Source organism: Punica granatum, chromosome 5 (assembly GCF_007655135.1).
Source record: "Punica granatum isolate Tunisia-2019 chromosome 5, ASM765513v2, whole genome shotgun sequence".
Lineage (NCBI taxonomy): Eukaryota > Viridiplantae > Streptophyta > Magnoliopsida > Myrtales > Lythraceae > Punica > Punica granatum.
The window spans coordinates 14,323,287-14,342,380 of record NC_045131.1 but is presented as its reverse complement, the minus strand read 5'-3'; the positions used below and the strand labels follow the sequence as shown (position 1 = coordinate 14,342,380).

Sequence of the window (19,094 nt, the reverse complement as noted above, 5' to 3'; positions counted from 1 at the left end):
ATAATTGATAGCCACCCCTTGAATCGTAGAATCGTAAGATTCTAAAATTCGAATCGCGATTCTAACAACCATGTCTGTGACACAGTACCACGTAATATACCTGTTACACACAATACCTTCTAAGGAGCATCTACTACAACTCTAAATTTGCATCTTTATCATCGTCTTATGATGTCTATAGTGACGAGAGGCCATCGCCCATGACCCAATTTTCGGGAGTTGTTGAATCTTATATATGTGGATCTCCTTAATAAGATCTGACGGCACTTCAGAATGTCATTCATGGTAACGTCATGTCACCTTTTTCTTTTTCGATATGGACCATAGTATCCGGAAGTCCAATGGTTCCCGACTAATTCAGTTGACGTCATGTCACCTTAGAAATTTGCTATCTATGATATAATGTGATTTTAGAGTTGTGTATATGGCTTATAATTGCATGGGTGATGCTACCACGGTTGACTGAAAAAAACAACCACTATGATTGTTCTTTTTCTAGCCGTTGGATCAAATTAAGTAAGATATAGGCTGCATACGTGTTCAAATTCTTTTTACTTAAAGATTCACTCATCAATCTTTAACTTTCGATATTTTCGACCACACATTTTCTCAATGACGCCTGATTGCGTCCATGAACGAGCTAAATCTAGTTCAATATTGAACCGAACCAAAACAATATTCTCGAAGACTTAACTAACAATTCTCAACTCTCTCCAGCATTAGGCTACGATTATCGACTTCAAGATATAAATTAAAGAGATTAGGAACATATGTAAATAGAAGAACACACATAAGCGATGCCCATTTATAATGAGCAGACTTGTATAAGCTTGCCTTGAGGTTGTTCTCATCTCGCAGTGGAAGTTCATGGGACGCTTCACCTTCTCCATCAGCAAACATCAGCAAGGTCCATAATTTTAACAAAAACGATAAGTACCGAAATTGGTGTATTATTATTATTTTTTCTTTTTTTAATAAATGAAATCATTATTTATTTAATTGAACTGGTAGATTTTGGTTCGTTTTAATATCGAATCGGATTTTATTCGTTCACGGCGTGACCGGGCATCGCCAAAAAGATGTGTGGTCGAAAATATTGAAAGTCAAAGATTGATGGGTGAATCTTGAAGTAAAAAAAATTTGAATATGTGTATGGCTTCAATCTTTACATATTCCGAACCCACCACTAAAAAAAAGGACAATCACAATTTTTCTTTTTTCTTTTTTTCAGTCAATCATGGTAAGAGCTCCCATAATTGCATTGTGCTTTTTGAATGTATATATGGGAAGAACTAAAAACATGTAAAACGGTTGAAAGTTAGGAGAAAGGAAATAAAATTCTCTTAATGAGCAGATGAGGATGTCGGCATGCAATTACTAATTAATAGGCAAATGCGAATATTTTTTTCCGAAAACTCTGCTGGGTTTTGGCCAAATCAGGAGAATGGTATTACCAATTAGCGAGTATGGCTGTGACTGCGATTGGTAGCAGTTCACCATGCCTAACCCTCCCCCACCATATATATTGGTCGATATCTCACAATATCGAGTCCTAACAAGGTAAAGCAATTCACATGCATCTATTGTTCACTTAAGTACAAAAGAGTCGTGTGCTAATCAAGGAATCATGAGTGGTAATAAAATAGGGACGAAGAACACTAACAAAAGGATTGACAAGAAGGTGCAAGCTAAGTGGCACTCCTTAGAAGAAGGCAATCAGTCATTCAAAGTACAAGAACACGGCCACTAGAGAAGTAGATGAGTCATAAAATTAAATTGTTGTTTGTTTCTCATTTTACAGTCCTAATCATGAAGTTAAAGCACTCAAGAATTACCTGGCAGTTGATTGACTGTACCTTAAACATTTAAGTCAGTGAGACCAAATTAGAAAGAGGAAACTCAAATCCTAGACAAATGTTGGACAATTCCCTTTCAATTTGATCAGTAAAAACCAGCTTGGCGATGTGGAATTTTCGAGCCTATCTATTTTGGACTAGAGGCCAAGTACCCAAGTTGTTCGGCCAGCACATTAACATCCTCCTCATCTTCACCTTCGATGCCTAGCAAACCGAGCTCCTCGTTCCCCTCATTCAATAAACCTTCCCAAAATCCATCATCAAACTCTTTATCAACTCTACCTTCTTGATGATGTTCATGTTCCTCTTCAATTAGTTCCCCTAAATAGTTTTCCTCGACATTAATATCCCTTTGGCTTGTTCCACCTACCCCTTGGACATCTATAGCAAGTGTATCAATCTCGTCGAGTCCAAACTCAGAGACATCCCCCAAATTTTCGGGCTCAACCTTAATCAAGGTTGGGTTTATTCCCTCTTCATCATCATCAGCAAGGTCGATAGCATTACAAATACTATCACTATATTGCCCTTGATCGATAGGTCGCCTTCTCTTCTTGTTGATTGCCTCCTCGAGCTCCTTCCTCCGGTCTTTCTGCTGGACTAACTGCTGCATGAACTCGGGATTCTTCATCGCCCTAGCAAGGAAGCTCATCATTTGGCGGTGCTTTTGCTCAGTCCGGTGGAGGCGCCGTTCCATCTGTTGAAGGTAGGCCCTAGAAGTCTGTTGCTGTTGCCGGAGCTTGATTAGTTCAATCATCAAGACTTGCTTGTCTCGGTTTAGCCGGTCGACCTCCTGGTCTAGCCCGAATATGCCAACTTCAACACAAGGATCGAGAGACTGCTGCGAAGACGCAGCTTGAGGTTGAAGGGATTTTCTCCTCCTAATATTCTTGAGAAGATGCCTTTGCCCTCTCAAGAACCCCTCATTAGCAAACTCCCATCTTTCAGGATCCACCTTCCTAAAACCCTAATTTTACCATAAGTGGAAAATTTTCAATTATTACATATATTTTTGTAATATTAAATTGGTCATGTAGTAGAGAAGTTTCAAGAACGACTCATCTCGTATGATCATACCAAATAATGACCATAAGAGAAACAGGAAAAATAGCATTATTTTAAGTGTGCGGTTTCCTCTTTTCAATACTTTTAATTATTAATTAATCCCCCAAAAGTAATTTTAAATGATAATTAATCCCCATAAAGAAATCAATCGTCCAATGAGAAAGGAATTACTTTATCACCCAAGGTAATATAATCAATTAATTGATTAAGAAAATATTATTTTATTTGGCATCCGGTAGCTTCAGAACTATGTAGCACCCAATATGCCTCTCAAGTAATATAAATAAAAAATAATTTTTGGAAGTGCCAAGCTAATATTCAATCCAAAAATATTACTTGAATAGTTAATTACTTTGCTCCCTCTACATAACCAGTGCTACTAATGAATAATAACCCAAAAAAGGGAAAAATTAAGAAAATAACTTTTTTAAAAAAGAAAAAGAATAGTACTACTTACATAGGTATTCAGCTGCCTGATAAAGCTTGAGAAATTATTGTGCTTGAAGTATTTGGGCAAGAGGGTCATAGAGAAGGTCTGGGAGTCCCAAACAATGAAGCTGTTGTTACCCGTGCTCCAAGAAACGATGTGGTCGGTCGTCGGGTCGTCCACGATCTCGTAGGTCTTGGTGAGGAACGGGGGTGGCCCAGCATCATGGAGGCCTTCCATTGGCTGTGGGGTTGGAATGCCGAAGCCGGAGGCAGCACCAGCGGGTGAGCTCGCCCCCGGTAACTCCTCCTTTATTCGAGCTCCAAGACTGCTCATTTCCAAGAGAGACAGAGGGAGAGGAGATCGAGGATATTACTGAAATCGATCTCGTGTCGGGAGCTATAGATCAAATAGATCTTGCAGTTGCTGGGTTAACCGAACCTTTTCTCCTATTGAGACTTGAGAGATAGAGAGGAGGGAGCTTTAAAGGTTATAAGAATTAGACAAAGAAGAAGTGAAGAATGAATGAATGGATGTATCTAACTGAGAAAGAGTGACTGGAAGAACAACTGAGAAAATAAGAACAGATGGATTTGCGCCGGTATCATCGATTTATATATGTCTGCTAAAGGAAATAAAGAAAGAAGAAGGCACCCTTTTTCCATTTCTTTTGTCACTTTTTTTTCCCTATTCTTTTTTTTATCTATATTTGTATATATATTTTTTGTGCATCACTTGATATCCAAACGTTCAATGAGTACCCAAACTAGTCCAAGCTCGAGAGGGTCGATCCATTAAGAGTTGAAGCACTCCAATCGTAAATTCTTTTCATTTACAATATTCAAATTCAAGAGTTTACTTTGGAAAACATGCATTGATTTTCTTATATATTTTTATATCAGGTCATGCCTGAAACGGCAGAGGATGGGCATACGGGGCAAGGGCCCCCTAGGGTTATTAATGGGAACTTCATAATCCATGTGGAATCCAATCACTTTTGTACAAGATCTAAAATTGTTACGCCAAAAAAAAAAGAGTCTAATATCGTGACATCTAGATTAATAAAGTACATCTTAATATTATAGTGTTATAATTTAATTCAAAATATAAAAATGTGCGATTTTTATATGGCAATATTTTGCATTTCATGGGTAGTTTCTTTTTCTTATTTTATAGGAAAAGTAATTTCATTGATAGACAAAACTCCAAATGGGTATAGTTGATATAATTGAAATAGGTCATGATTGAGGAAGGGGTCTTGATATAGTAACAAAAGGTGCTGCTCTGAAACCAAGAGGTATTGGGTTCGATTTTCTCCAGTGGGACTTAAGTGTCCATTTATTTAACTTTATTTTCTAATCTTGTACTAGAACTATATACCTCCCTTATTACATAAAAAAAAGTTCGTGCCTCCAAAATATAAAGGATAAGCTTAGATATTTAATTGTAGGAGAAAATCAAACACAATATCAAATGAACGTAAACTCACACTTGGGGAGTTCAGATAAATCTATCTCTAGCATTTTGGAAACGGGCCGCTTTTTGGGAGGACAATTATGTCCGTCAAAGCTAACTAAGGTTCGGTGAGATGTAACTATCCACTAATGCACAAATCATCAATACCTTTTTCCAAAAAAAAAAAAAACCAGAACAATAGAAAGAAAATAATATTTCATCTATTTTTCCTCGACTGTATTTTCTAGAACGAAATCTTTTTTATAGGATTCTAGAATGCAATATAATAATACGGAAATATATACTTTAATTGTTCAATATTGTTGAGGAGTAAAATGGGATAAATCTCACATCGGAAAAGAAAAGGAAAATCTATGGGTTAATATATGGCTTGGGTACCACCACTTATCAGCTTGAGCTTTTAAGTGGATATGGGCCCGAGCCTGTATAAGCCCAATGGAAATTTAATATGGTATCAAAGCCTAGGTTACGTGTATGCGTGCCTACGAGCGTGTGCGCACCCACACCACGCCAGGCCCAGTATGTCGAGTGCAGCCAAGAATGCGCCTCATGTTAGTGTCCCCCCTCACTCGAGCACGGAAGATGAGCCCGACTCGAGGTCAATTGTTGAGGGCGGGTATTTAAGGGCACGTGACAACGTGTAGGCAGAAATAGACCACACGTTGCACGTGAGGGCGGGTGTTGAGGAGTAAAATGGAATAAATCCCACATCGGAAAAGAAAAGGAAAATCCATGGGTTAATATATGGCTTGGGTACCACCACTTATCAGCTTGAACTTTTAAGTGGATATGGGTCCAAACCTGTATAAGCCCAATGAAAATTTAATAAATATTCATTCTTCTGAGAATTATGAGTTTAGACAAGATCAATATATGTTAGGCTGTCAAGGTCATTCTGGGGCATGGATATGTTTCCTCCATTATGCTCTTTCCTTTCTCCTTTGGGAAAGTGGAGTGATGCACTCCTTTATTTTATTCTTTTCATTTTTTGGTGCAACCTTTTTTTTTTTTCTTCTCCCCCCAATAGCATACAAGTTCTTGCATCAAAGCGTAAGCAGCAGCGTAAACTGACCATTTGGCAAAACCAGATATTTTTCAATATTGCCAATTTTTTATGTCACTACCAAATGTCAATCATTCGATACTCACAATTAAATTTTCTCTTTGGGGCCAAGGCTTCACGTCATGTTCGCAGAAAGCACATTAAATCGTATCATCTATACATATAGAATATGTAGACCAATTACATGAGGCCGCTCTAACTGTAAGTTTACGAGATATGTTATTGTTCTTTTAATTATTGGTTATTAAGGACCCCACTAATGAAAGAAATTATGTAATAAAAAACCTGCTTTATGATTGGCCAAATACAAACCGAAAAGAAATTCGAACATTGTGGAATTGCAGCTGAAACAGTTCAGATATTATGGTTGGTAAGTAGGCCAGGGGAATTAAAAAGTAGACACCCAATTCAAAAATATCTTGGCTGGATGCTTAATATAATAATATAGGCCCTAATCAAGTATTGGACGTGGCAACATCCCATGGGATTTAGGAACTTGGTCCTCCTTAAAATTTGTCATATATTAATACTATGGACATATAATATAATATATATGTATATATATACGTATTTCTTATTTGGCTACACAGAAAAACCCTAAAAGCTAAAAGTGAAGAGCTACCTTCTTTTTGTATTCTTTCTTCTTTATTTTTCTGCCGAGCAAAAAAAAAAAAGGAGAAGAAGAACTTCTTTTTCGTTAAAAAGATCAAAAGAAGGTAAAAGTCTCCACAGGATTTCAAGTCGTGCATGTCGGTAACAAAGGTAAGGAGTAATTGGTCAGGAAATTCATCAAATGTCTTTTCCACGTGGCGGGACATTTGCACAATTTGGAAAATCAAAAGAAGATTATATTTTGGAAATTGGGTTAATATTTACAAACTAATCAAATAATTCAGTTGCTAGTTTTGTGGTAAGTAATGATAATGTAAGTTTGAATCACAGGACGAGAAAGGTTTTTGCAGGAAAGGAAAAGCAATCTTAATTAACCGACGGAGTTTGGATTTCACTTGTTATTTGGATAGAATTAACATGGGAGGGAATGGAAAGGGAAGGAAAATTTACTTAAATCAATTGACTAATTTTTCTTTTTATAATATATTCTTGTAAATTAAACTGGGTAAAAGAGATTTTTCAAATTTTAAATATTTTAATCGATCGTGCATCCCAAATTTCTCATAATTTGGAGAATAAAAAAAATAGAAGATTCCAAAGAAAACGAAATGGTTTTTCCGATTACAATAATGAAAGGATTTTAATTCATTCCATTCACCTTCCCGCCTTAAATTGCAAAAGCCAAATAAGAGAAGAGGGATTCCTCCCCTCCCTTTCCTTTACCATCAATTCTTCTAAATCAAATAGTGTAAATGCTCCATTTCTAGAATAGAGAGAACAATGCCTAACACATTTTTTTTTATCGAAAAAGATTTTAGAACCTTTTTTAATGGATCATTTTTTTAACTGAAGAAAGGGAATATTAGTTGGCAAAATGAACTAATGGAGGGTGCAACCAAACTAACTATATGACCATAGGAAACCCTTATAACTAAACTTCTATCGTTGCTACCGTCGTGTTTGGCTCCAGCAGTGATCCCCCGTTGCCTGATCTGATCAATCGTTCTATTTCCTTCATCTGTCTCTATCAGCTTCTCTGCTCCTTACCCTAAAATCTGACTCCACCTCCATACCCCATCCGCCTGATACTCCCCACCCCGATCCTCCTTCTCCTTCTACTGTTGTGTCTTGTTCGTTGCTCCATTGCTCCTCCTCTGGTATCTTTTATGGTCGTTGCCCACTGTTCATAGCCAAAAAATGTTATGGCTACCCGGACGATCATCGTCAACAATTTACCTAAGTAGTTTGATGGTACCCACCTGGTCGCTGCTATGTTTGATGTTCCGTCTACCACCCTAGTGTCCATACGAAAGTGTGCTTGGTTTGATTAGTTTGTGGTTGATTGTTATGTCCTACAATGTGTCGAGTCAGATATGTTTGCCATCCAGTGGGCGTGATTCCTTGATGTTTGTTATGTTGTTTACGTTGTGGGCTTGCTCAATACACTAGAAGAAAAACACATTAGCACGATGGATATTTGCCGATATTTGGGTAAGCATTGGCTAAGGTAAGGCAGGCAAGGGTCTTGGGGACGTCTCGCTATGGATCGTCTTAGTTGAGCTTCTCCCGACATTTACAGAAATGTCGAAACGTATGGCTCGAGAGAGGTGTTGTCAACATGTTGCTAGTTGCACTGGAAATTTCCCATCCACCACTAGCAAAAAATTTGAAACCCAAATTAAATCTTTGTGGTCAAGAACCAAATGCGTACTGATAACAAATTGTCAATGTGCTGCTAGTTCATGTTTAATATGAATGTATATGAGGATTGGGTTGACATGTACTCCTCAAAAGGTGAAGAAGCTAGTATTTAAATGGCTTCACAATGTTAGCTTGTCGAGGCTAATTCACACATGGAAGCTTGCATCTCCATTTATATCTACTTCACAAGTATAACAAGTTTACTATAAGAAAGATGCAAAGAACACGGGATGGCAACATGTTTCGGTGAAAAAGTCAATGAATTTGTATATGAATAGATTTGAAGCTCATTTCGAAGAAAATCGCGATGATGATATATATGCAGTGTACTAATTTTAGTGCAAAAAATATGTTTTCTAATTTAGGTTGAAATTCCCATGTGTGTAAAGTCTTAAATAAATAAATAAATAAGGAGTGCGGGAAATTTCCAATCCAGCCAAAATTTTGTGCCTTGTTTGGATTCAAAGTTGCATTTTAAAATCTTACTTAAACTTAATTCTACCCACAATAAAACAAAATTCTATTCACAATAAAACAAAATAACTCATACAAAGTCAAAGGGTAGACCCCATTTATACCACTCTTTTTCAAAATCAAAATCAAAATCACATAACCCATACAAAGTCAAAGGGTTGGCCCAATACATAACCATTTATACCACTTTTTTTCAAAATCAAAATCTGATTTTAAAATGTTACTTACAAACTAAACGCAGCATTGGAATCCAACCAAATCCTATTGTCAACTGGCTGTGAACATGTTGACAAAGCGTTCAATATATATATATATATATATTATATCTATGATTAGGTTGACATTTACTCTTCACCAGTTTTAAAGTAAGATCAAATGATTTCACAATGGTTAATCTGTCGAGGCTAATTCATACATGGCAGCTTGCACTTTACGATCCATTGTAGATCTTGATCGAATTCGTTATGCGCATAATTAACCTGTCAACTTATTATAAACGAGTTGATATTGTGGATATTGATAAAAATTATTTTTAATTAATAGTCTGATAACTTCTTTTTGGATAAATAATAGTATGATAACTTCCTAATTTATAACTAAGTATTCGATCTCGATATATCGAACCAATTTAAGTCCAGTTTGGGTTTGAGACATTGAAAATCACACATGAGTGGACTCACTCGATTAATCCCATTATATGAATTCGATCGCATTTGTTAAGAAGGGGATCGAACCCTATAATTTCTTATATAATTCATGCTTGTTAACTTTGAAGTCAATTTTAAAACCCAATTAAAGGCGTACTGACAACTTGTTGTGAACAAGTTGACAGATTGTGTTCAATACACACACACACACACACATATATGATGATTAGGTTGATATTTACTCTAATAAGTTGACAAATTAATTGTGCGTATATGAAATTCGATATATTTACAATGGATCATAAGGTGCAAGCTTCCATATATGAATTAGCCTCAACAATGGATCATTAACTCACTGTGAACAAGTTGACAAGGCTTCGGAGCCCCGATCACCCTTGATGCAATTCGCAACCCTTGCTACTTTGTCTTGTCCTAGAGCTTTGCCCGCTAAGCTCGTCTCTGATGTCTCATAGCATATGTTGTTTTGAGCTTTAATGTCTAATCTCAGCTCCCCCAACAAACCTGCGCTCAGCCCTTTTCTATACTCCTTCCAAATAGTGGCTCGGTTGGGATAAGACAAGGCTAGGTGAGATTATTGGCTCCGAGCTTGACTATCCATGAGTGGACTGAATTGCCATTTTTTTTTCAATTGTTGATATGATGAAGCAGGAGAATCTCTATGCCTCTCAAGGAGGAGGAGGAGGAGGAGGATGGAGCCGAATAATGAGCTTTACAATAGAAACTATGTGGGGAGGCAAAGGCTCAAGCGAAAAGGGAAGAAGAAAATAGAGCCAAACAACAAGCTCTACAAGAAAAATTTCGAAGGAGACGTACGGCTCTATAGAAGGCTCTAGAGGTGATGTTGATCAAGCTTATCGACTAAGTAATAAGATCGTGTTGTATGAGTATGACAGATTTTCAAATTAGTGAAATTGTTATTGGTAATATTTATGTTGTTAAACTTGTGACATTGACATAGTTTGGTCGGGAATTGTAACATTATGTTTGATAATTATGGTGCAGTAATAATTTTCAACATAATTATGTGATATAATTCTTGAGTTTATATGCATATTAGTAGTAATTATTGGGCGGTCCATTGGGTACTAGGGGTTACGGCGACTACTGTTATGTGTAGGCACAAATAGGTCTCCGACGACGTTTCTTATAAATGTCGCGAAACCTTATCCCGACCGGACCTTAGGCGACCCATAGCTAAATGTCGGCACAAATATCGTGAGACTATCACGATGCCTTTATGGGTCATCCTAGGTCCCAACATGGGTGGCCCTGGATCCTTTTTCTTGCAGTGTTGGTTTGTTTGGGTAAAAAGAAGGATATAAGGGTAGTTTACTTATAGTTGCTCTTGTTTTCACCTTTTTATTTTATTTATTTCCTTTGAATTTATTATATGTTTTTCAGGACGTGAGTTCATGCTAATGAGAAGTGTATATTGTTAAGCGAGATTGCATATCTGTATACTTCAATTCTATGATTTAAAGTTAATTTAACACTATTTAATTGCCTCGTAGTTTCACTAATAGTGTGCGTACATCTGTTGCGTGAGGAATGGCCTGTAAGCTTGTTGGTGAAACCCTAGACAAATGAAGAAACAACGGGTGGGCCATCGATGGTAAGCACGATTATTATCGTTAATTAGTTAATTAATTAATTAATTAATAAGGGTGTAATGTTTCATGATTTATAATATTTATATATTTATATAACAGACGCCCGTCGGATATTTGTGTTTGTGCGCTTTTCAGAAGATATTTTGTTGGTTATGTATAATATAATAATTGGATTGGAAGAAAAGTTTAAGTAGGAATTAAAATAGGATGCCTCTTGGCGTCATACAGAAGCTTGGACTTTTTAGTTCAAACAAATCTATTTTATTAATTTTCACCCAAAAAAAATCTGTTTTATTAGTTAAATTGTCAAACCAGATGGCACTTCCACTTGAGAAAAGGGCTGTATCTACACGAGTCATTTGCTCATTACAGTGCTCACATGGAAGCTGCTAAGAGGTGTCTCAATTTCTCTAGATCATAGTCACAGGCTCGAGATAAAGCTGCAGACATCTCTCGTAACTTCTTCGGCTAGAGTTTAAAACCTTAGACCGCTCTATCAAATATTTAGTAGTGCGTATACTATGAGACCGCTGCTAAAACAGTCGACTCGGACTGCCCGAAGAGAGGGTGTGGCAGTTTTGTAAATTCATCGGAAGCAGGGGGCAATTGATGACAGATAGACAATCAGACGATATTTCTCTAAAACTTTTCAGAGGAAAATTAACTGCGCATATTATATCGATCCAACATTTCTGAGGGGACATGAGGCGATTCGGCTTCTCCTAACCAAAATTTTGCTGAATCTGGAACTATTGTTGTTTTTAGGCTCAAATAGAGAACGGAAAAGAAAAGGACAATGCGGTTCCAAATTTTAAAGCTGCTGTTAGCCTTGCAACCACTGGACTAGGTTTGTATCTTCATTTTTTCCTTAATTTTCTCAAATTTTAATAAAAAAAAATGTTTGTGTGGCGCTACCTTTCAACTCTCCTCATTATACATGCCGCACAAGCTCGACAAAAATAGTATGTAAGACGCGTCACATCGGCACATAGTTAGTAGAATTTATCATTTCCTTTACGGGGCATTTGCGTTGCCGGGACGGCCCGACCACAGGGCAGCCATGGCACCGCCACAATTAATCTCACCGGCAGCCTTGCTGGGGCCGTGTTGACCGCCCTCTTTCCCCCTCATTATTTCTCATTATATTATCTTTTGTGGTTGAATTCTGAAAATCATTTTATCTTTTTTTTTTCAGTTGGTAAGGACATCTTAATCATTGCAGTTGCATATATTTGATTACACAAATTGATTGCTAAATTTTATTTTTTACACCTAACTAATTAAAATTGTTTTTTAACACAAAAAGACTTAACTTAATAAACTTTAGTAAAAAAAAGCGCTTAATGGTTAAGCTTGCATTTGGTTTTCGAGTTGGATAACTGATCCAACTCAACTTGATTTTGTACAATGATTGCAAGTATTGACAAATATATTAATGTGTGAGAATATATATATCTATGTATATATAGATTAGATAAGAAATTTATTATTAAAAAATTAATTTTAAAAGTGATTACGAAAAAGTATGAGTGAGAAAATATTAATAAATGAAAGATTAAACATGAATGGCAAAAAATATGAGTGAAAAAATATTATTAAATGGAAGAAAAAGACAAAATAATAATGATTATATTGTTGAATGTTGGGAAGAATAGAGTTGAGTTAAGTAGAGTTGGATTATTATTAAAAAGCTAAACAAAGACAATAACTCAAGACTTAGCATGTGTTTGTTTTAACTTAATCAAATAAGTGGCTAAAAGTTAATTACAAAGTTAGTCACATGGGAAAATGGATGGGAGAAAGAGGAAAATATGAGGGATAAGAGTTTAAACTACTCAATCATTAAGCCAAAAATCACTTAATGAGTAAGTAATGAAACTTGAATAATAAAATAAGTCATTTCTTACTTATTTGTGTTATTCACCGTTGTAAAACATATCATTATCCTCATCGTTCTTCCTCTCTTCCTATACATTTCTCTTTTTAACTAATTAAGTATTTAATTTTTAAGCACTTAATTTATCAAACACAACCTTACTTTTTTTCCCTACTTAATCGCTTAGCTAATCATGTATTTTTTTCATATTTGCAGCAGTGCCCCTGAATTTTTTTAAAATTTCTTAATATTCCCGTTTGCTCAGGACTAGGGGTGGGGTAAAGGGCAACCAAACTGCAAGGCGCTGGGCTCCAATCCCAACCACTACCACCACCACCATTGAGATCGCTTACGACCTCGACTAGGCGGTGGTGGCCGTTATCGGAGCCTACACCGCTCAGAATCATCTCTCTCTCTCCACTGCCCCTCTCTATTGACAGAGGTTCTCAGATTTGCTTTCTCTTTTTTTTTCCAAATCATTTTAACTGAAAAAACTATATAAAAAAGATGGGAAAGTGTAAAGAAGAAAAGTTTGATGGCATTATATAAATGTAGTATAAAATAATTTCAGAGTTTTAGCACTTGTTCTCTCCCACTAGATAAAATCTCCTTACTTTATTAAGTACTTTTTTGCTAAAACACATAAAAATCAAAACTTAATTTTCAACATTTAAAAATAAGTTGAAATGAACATCTAATAAGCATGTGATTGCCACAAGATACTCTGGTGCTTCCCCTAATTCCCATTATAACCCCTGTAGTAAAATGCAGTCCTATATCATTGAGACCAAAATCTAGCTATAATATAATGTTCATTAGGGATGTCTTGCATTAAGTTAAAAAAATTAAAGACTCACTGATAGTAAGAAATTTGAAGAAACATTGTTTTCTATCTAAATTTTTTTTTGGAGTCTCGATTTAAAATGAGAATACGAGAAGAATTATGAGATCGTGTTAACTCTTCTTGATAGGTTTGTAACGGAGCTGGGCAATTGAAAGAAATTTGTAAAATTTGTAATCTCCATTTTATTTTTCTAATGGATTACCTCCTAACCCGTTCTCCTCTTCCTAAAATAGAAAGTCAAATATGGGAATTTTTTTCTCACACTTTACTTTTTTTTCGATTATAAAGGAGACTCATAGACTTAGTAAAATAATTGTAAATAGTTAATAAAGAGGTATAAGTAGTCCCACTACGAGAATCGGAATAGGAATCTCTTAGTTATAAAGCAAGGACGTTAGCCATTACGCTATATTCTCTTTTTCTCTACCGCCTTACTTCACCCCTCCTAATCCCTCCTAATTTGATAATCAATCCAATCAAAGCCTAATCTGCCGTAATATCAAGTTTTTCGACAATTCAAAAAAAAAAAGCGATAGGGGAGGGAAGAGAAGAGAGACGAGAATAAAAAAGTGGAATCATATATCTTTTTTTTTCGGTAAGCTAAGCATATTGTATATTAAACAGCAACAAAATAAGGTTCAAAATACATCAAGTGTCCAGGTTCACTGAGGTGACCAATCTGGCACGACCAACGCTAGTGGCATCAGCAAATAACATAAAATACATATCCGGTAGGGGCTGAAGTAACACAACAAAATGCTCTCGCAAATCGACACTCTTCCAAGCTAGAGCATCGGCACAGAAGTTCCCCTCACGGAACACTTGCCCGCACGAATACCCTGGAATGTGCGGATGCTGCAATCAGTCACGAGAGTACATTATAATAGATTAGCATTACAGTCTCCCAAACAAGATCATAAACGACCATGGCATCTAACTCCACCTCTAGGTGAGTGATACCAAGGCTGAGAGCAAGTTGTAATTGATATCGTAGAGCTCATAATTCAGCTGCCACACTCGATGCTATACCAATTGCACCTTCAAATCAAGCCCTCCAAGAACCGTTCTCATCCCCGATGAGTCCACCGCCTCCCGCTTTACTCGGGTTACCGAGCATTGAGCCATCGGTGTTAAGCCTGAACCAGCCAGGACTATAGGGGACCAAGTAACAGCAATTTATTGTCGACTCTTTCTCATGGCCGGTTCTAAGGTCGCAAGGTATTCTACCGCCCTACAGCAAGTGAAGAGGGACAAATTAGGTGCTAGAGGCTTATCCTTAAAGATTTGATTATTCCTATCGAGCCATAAATGCCATAACGTGAAAGGGAAGATGATTGCCCATGGAATGGATAAGGAGTGAATTTCAGTAGCTTGGCAATTAGAACGAAGCCAAGAAGAGAATGGAAGGGAAAAGGATGAAGCTCTAGAGGGCGGGTATCTAGGGACCACCACAATGATTGAGCTGCCGGGCATTCTCGGAGGATATGGACAACAGATTCTAGAGAATTAGCGCATTGACCACAATGTGGATTCAAATTAAGACCTCTCCTGGCAAGTGTTTCAGAACAAAGAGTATAACCAGAGAAAAGTTTGTACTCTAGGGGGACACTTGGAGCACAAAATCCAGTCCTACTCCCTCAATCTTCCTCTGCTGGGATCACAGCCTTGAGCCAATACATTGGCTGAGGCCATATCAAATTCATCATTGGGGGAGAATTTCCAAGCTATATAGTCATCCCCCGATCTGGTAAAAGGGGTAGCTTGGCTTTAAATGAGACTGAGGGTGTGATCAGAAACAAAGATCAAAATGCCAAAGAAATCTCAACCACTCAGGGACACGCATCTTTGGACAAGCATATTATCATCTTACAAAGTAAGCGACCCTCGATGATAGCTCTAAGAGGACCATGTCCTATCTAGTCATCATACCAAAAGGATGTGGATTGACCAATACGCAAGATATTCCGACAACCGGCAAGACAAACTTCGCAGCCAGCACGAAGGGCTTTCCAAGAATCAGAGTGGGATTTTGGGATTTTTCGGGTTGAAATTCCCATCAAAATATTTGCAGGTCAATACCCGAGCCCACAGGGAATTTTGGTTGTGGCCAAATCGCCAAGCAAACTTTGCAGTCGTGGCAAGATTTCGAATAGAAGCTTGATACCTACACCCCCATCCCATTTGGGTTTTGTTATGATCTCCCAATTGATGAGATGAATCTTCCTTTTATCCTCCGTAGAACCCCTAAAAAGTCCCCATTGATTTTATCAAGGGTGAGAGCAATCTTTTTGGGGAGGATCGAGCATTGCATCACGTAGGACGAGATTGTAGAAGTGACAGAATTGATAATAGTGAGTCTACCAGCCAATGAGAGAGTTTGTGCTTTCCACCCAGCTAGACGATCCCAGACTTTAAGAATGAAAAAAATCAAATTTCATGTCGGTTTACGAAGGCTCATGGGAAATCCTAAGTATTTTCCTAAGTCTGTTGTTAGAGAGATTCAAAATGTGGTTGCCATCCTCATCCTTATACTGTCAGACACATTGGGAGAGACATATTCGTGATTTAGCAAAGTTTATTTTGTGTCCAGAGAGTTCACATAATGTATTAATCGTTTCGAGAACACAGTCATAGGTCTTTGTGTCAGTGTTCGCAAGAAGGATCAAATCATCTGCGAAAAAGAGGTGAGATAATTTCGGACCAGAACGAGAAGCTTTGATTCCCTTCCAATTCCCGCTCAAGCTATTCAGCAATCATCGCACTTAACACCTCATTGTAGAGAGAGAACATGTAGGGGGAAAGGGGGTCTCCTTGCCGAATGCCTCTAGAAGGTAGGAATGATTCCAATTTTCCTCCATTTCAAAGGATAGAGACATTTGTCGGTGAGATGCATTGCATGATGAGGTTATTCAAATGATCAGGGAAGTGGAGCCAAGTAAAGACAGACCGAATAAACCCCCATTCCAACCTATCATAAGCCTTCTCTAAGTCAAGCTTGATCACCGTCACATCGGAGCAACCAACTTTGCTCTTCATCGAGTGTAGGATTTCACGAAGAATGAGGACATTATCAGCAACTCATCTTCTCGAAACGAAGCTCGCTTGGCAAGGAGACACAATCTTATCCAACAAAGGGCGAATACGGTTGACAATAATTTTGGAGATCACCTTATAAGAAGTATTGCAAAGACTTATGGGACAAAATTGAGAAATACTTTCGGGTGCACGACAGTTTGGGATGAGGGAGATGAGGGTGTCGTTGATGCCCTCTGGGAGCTTGGTAGTGTGGAACACAGAGCTTCGTATGGTTTGAGACACCAAAGGGCTGGTTTGATTTCAGGTATCGAAACTAGCTCCACAAGAGAAAGGGTATATGCATCTGATAGGGGAATGAGCCCCATGGGTTTAGGTCTTGATTTCCTAAGAGACAGAGTATGCTCCGAGGAGTATAAGGACTTGAATGGGTATGAACAGTCTCCTGAATTGATTTTGGATCATAGGTCCAAGCTCCTGCCGAATTTCTTAGGGTCACAATCTTATTAGCCGACCTACGAATGAGAGTGGGAACATGAAAAAAAATTTGTGTTACGATCTCCATCAAGTAGTCGATCAGCTCTAGACTTCATAATCCACATTTCTTCCTCGAGTTTAAGGATATTTTGGAACTCCTCATTGAGCTGGCGATCAAGATTGGTAAGGAATGTGTTCGAACTAGAGGAGAGTGCAACATTGGATTCCTTTGAGTCAGCTCAAGATACGATTTTTGCGATGGAAAATATTGCCAAAAACCTCTTTATTCCAGATTTTTGCTTTCTCTTGGAATATTGATGTGGCTGGGATCAACTGGTCAGTCGCTTCCCGCTAGGAGGAATCAACGATTGAGGGGAAGTCTTTATGTGAAAGCCATGGTATCTAGTCTAAAGGAACGAGAAAGGCTATTGTTTGGATTAGGGAGAAGATCAATGGGACAATGATCAGAATGAACTCTCGGAAGATGGGACACTTGGAGCTAGGAAACAGTTGTAACCAGGACGCATTAGCAAGGACACGATCAAGGCGTTCCTGAATGAGCCCACCCCTATTTTGAAGATTTGTCCAAGTGAATATATGGCCAGAGAACCCTATATCTATGAGTTTGCACTTTCACTAGTTTCCCAATACCTACTGGATGCTCTACTTCTCACCGGCCTGCCCCCAAATTTCTCACTAGGATCAAGAATTTCGTAAAAGTCCCCCAAGACAGTCCAGGGCAAGTCATGAGCATTTGACACCGTAATCAAGTTATTCCATAAATTATTTCTATCAATAGAATTATGGTAGGCATAGATGGCGCTAAATAACCAAGATAGGTGAGAAGGAATGACCTCAACCAAGGCGTGGATCTCTTGTTCAATAGTGGCTATGATTCGTAGGTTGACTCGATCAGCCTTCCAGAGCAGCCATACTCCTCCCGAGAATCCAATTGTTTTGGTTCAGTAAAAGTGGTCGAATGGTAATGAATTTGCTATGGTCGCAGCTCACTCCCCATCCACTCTGGTCTCCGTGAGTAGCAATATGTCTGGACGGTGAGCACTGATCATGTCCAGTACAGTCCTGTGAAAGTTATGATTCGCCGCTCTGCGGCAATTCCACACCAGCATAGTCACATGGAATAGGTCCGGGAGTGTGAAACTATCCGCAAAAGCAGACAGGTCAGTGAGCTCCGGATGGAGCTGAAGACTCTGGTTCTGGAACTCCGTCCTCCTTGGGAGAAGGACTCTTGCCGTGAAGCATCACGATGCATCGCACTGGATTGTCACTCGGTTGCAGATCCACTTTGAGACCAAAAGAGAAATTTGTGTAACCGAGATACGTGGAAGCACCTTGAGAGCCATCTCCGTGTTTGGACCCAGATGACGAAACTTGCATTGATCAATGAGCTGCATCTCTTCCACCGCAGGCATCCTGTCTACCGCTTCCAAGTAAACTCTGATGAAGGTGCGAGGAATTCTCACCCTCCTGAATGTTCCTGTCGAACCTCGCTCCCTCCTAACGAGTGGTTGATCCTAACAGGTCCGCTGCCTCACACTGGGTGGTTCCTCTTGGAAGGTGTCTTGGGGAGGGGGAGCGAGGTGCTGCTGGTGGGGCAAGGCAAAGATGGCTTTGTGGTTCCGGTGAGGTGGTCCTCCTGTGGGAGATGAACAGATAGGGAGGTCGGAGAAGGTAGTTCATGGTTTGATGTTCGATTTTCATGAGAGACCACCGCATGTAGCTAAGTTTGTTTTGTCATACGGGGTATGAACACAGATTGGAGGTTCTCAAGGGTGACTGCATTCAGCTGAATAAGAGGGGAAGGGGTTGTTTGGTGGGATCACACCGTACATAAAATTTGTTTTGTTTAAGCTAATAACATATGGATGAGTGTAGAAGGAGACTCCAAACC

The 19,094-nt window shown here is 38.3% G+C and overlaps 1 protein-coding gene across 1 annotated transcript; it reads right to left on the bottom strand.

The window, feature by feature from the left end:
• Positions 1-1,614: 1,614 nt before the first annotated feature.
• On the bottom strand, positions 1,615-3,985 carry LOC116208405 (heat stress transcription factor A-6b). The gene is made up of 2 exons (XM_031541817.1): positions 3,379-3,985; positions 1,615-2,823 (listed from the first exon to the last, which is right to left on the bottom strand). The coding sequence occupies exons 1-2, from the start codon at positions 3,682-3,684 to the stop codon at positions 1,984-1,986; spliced, it is 1,146 nt and encodes a 381-aa protein (XP_031397677.1). The 5' UTR covers positions 3,685-3,985; the 3' UTR covers positions 1,615-1,983.
• Between the last annotated feature and the right edge of the window lie 15,109 nt (positions 3,986-19,094).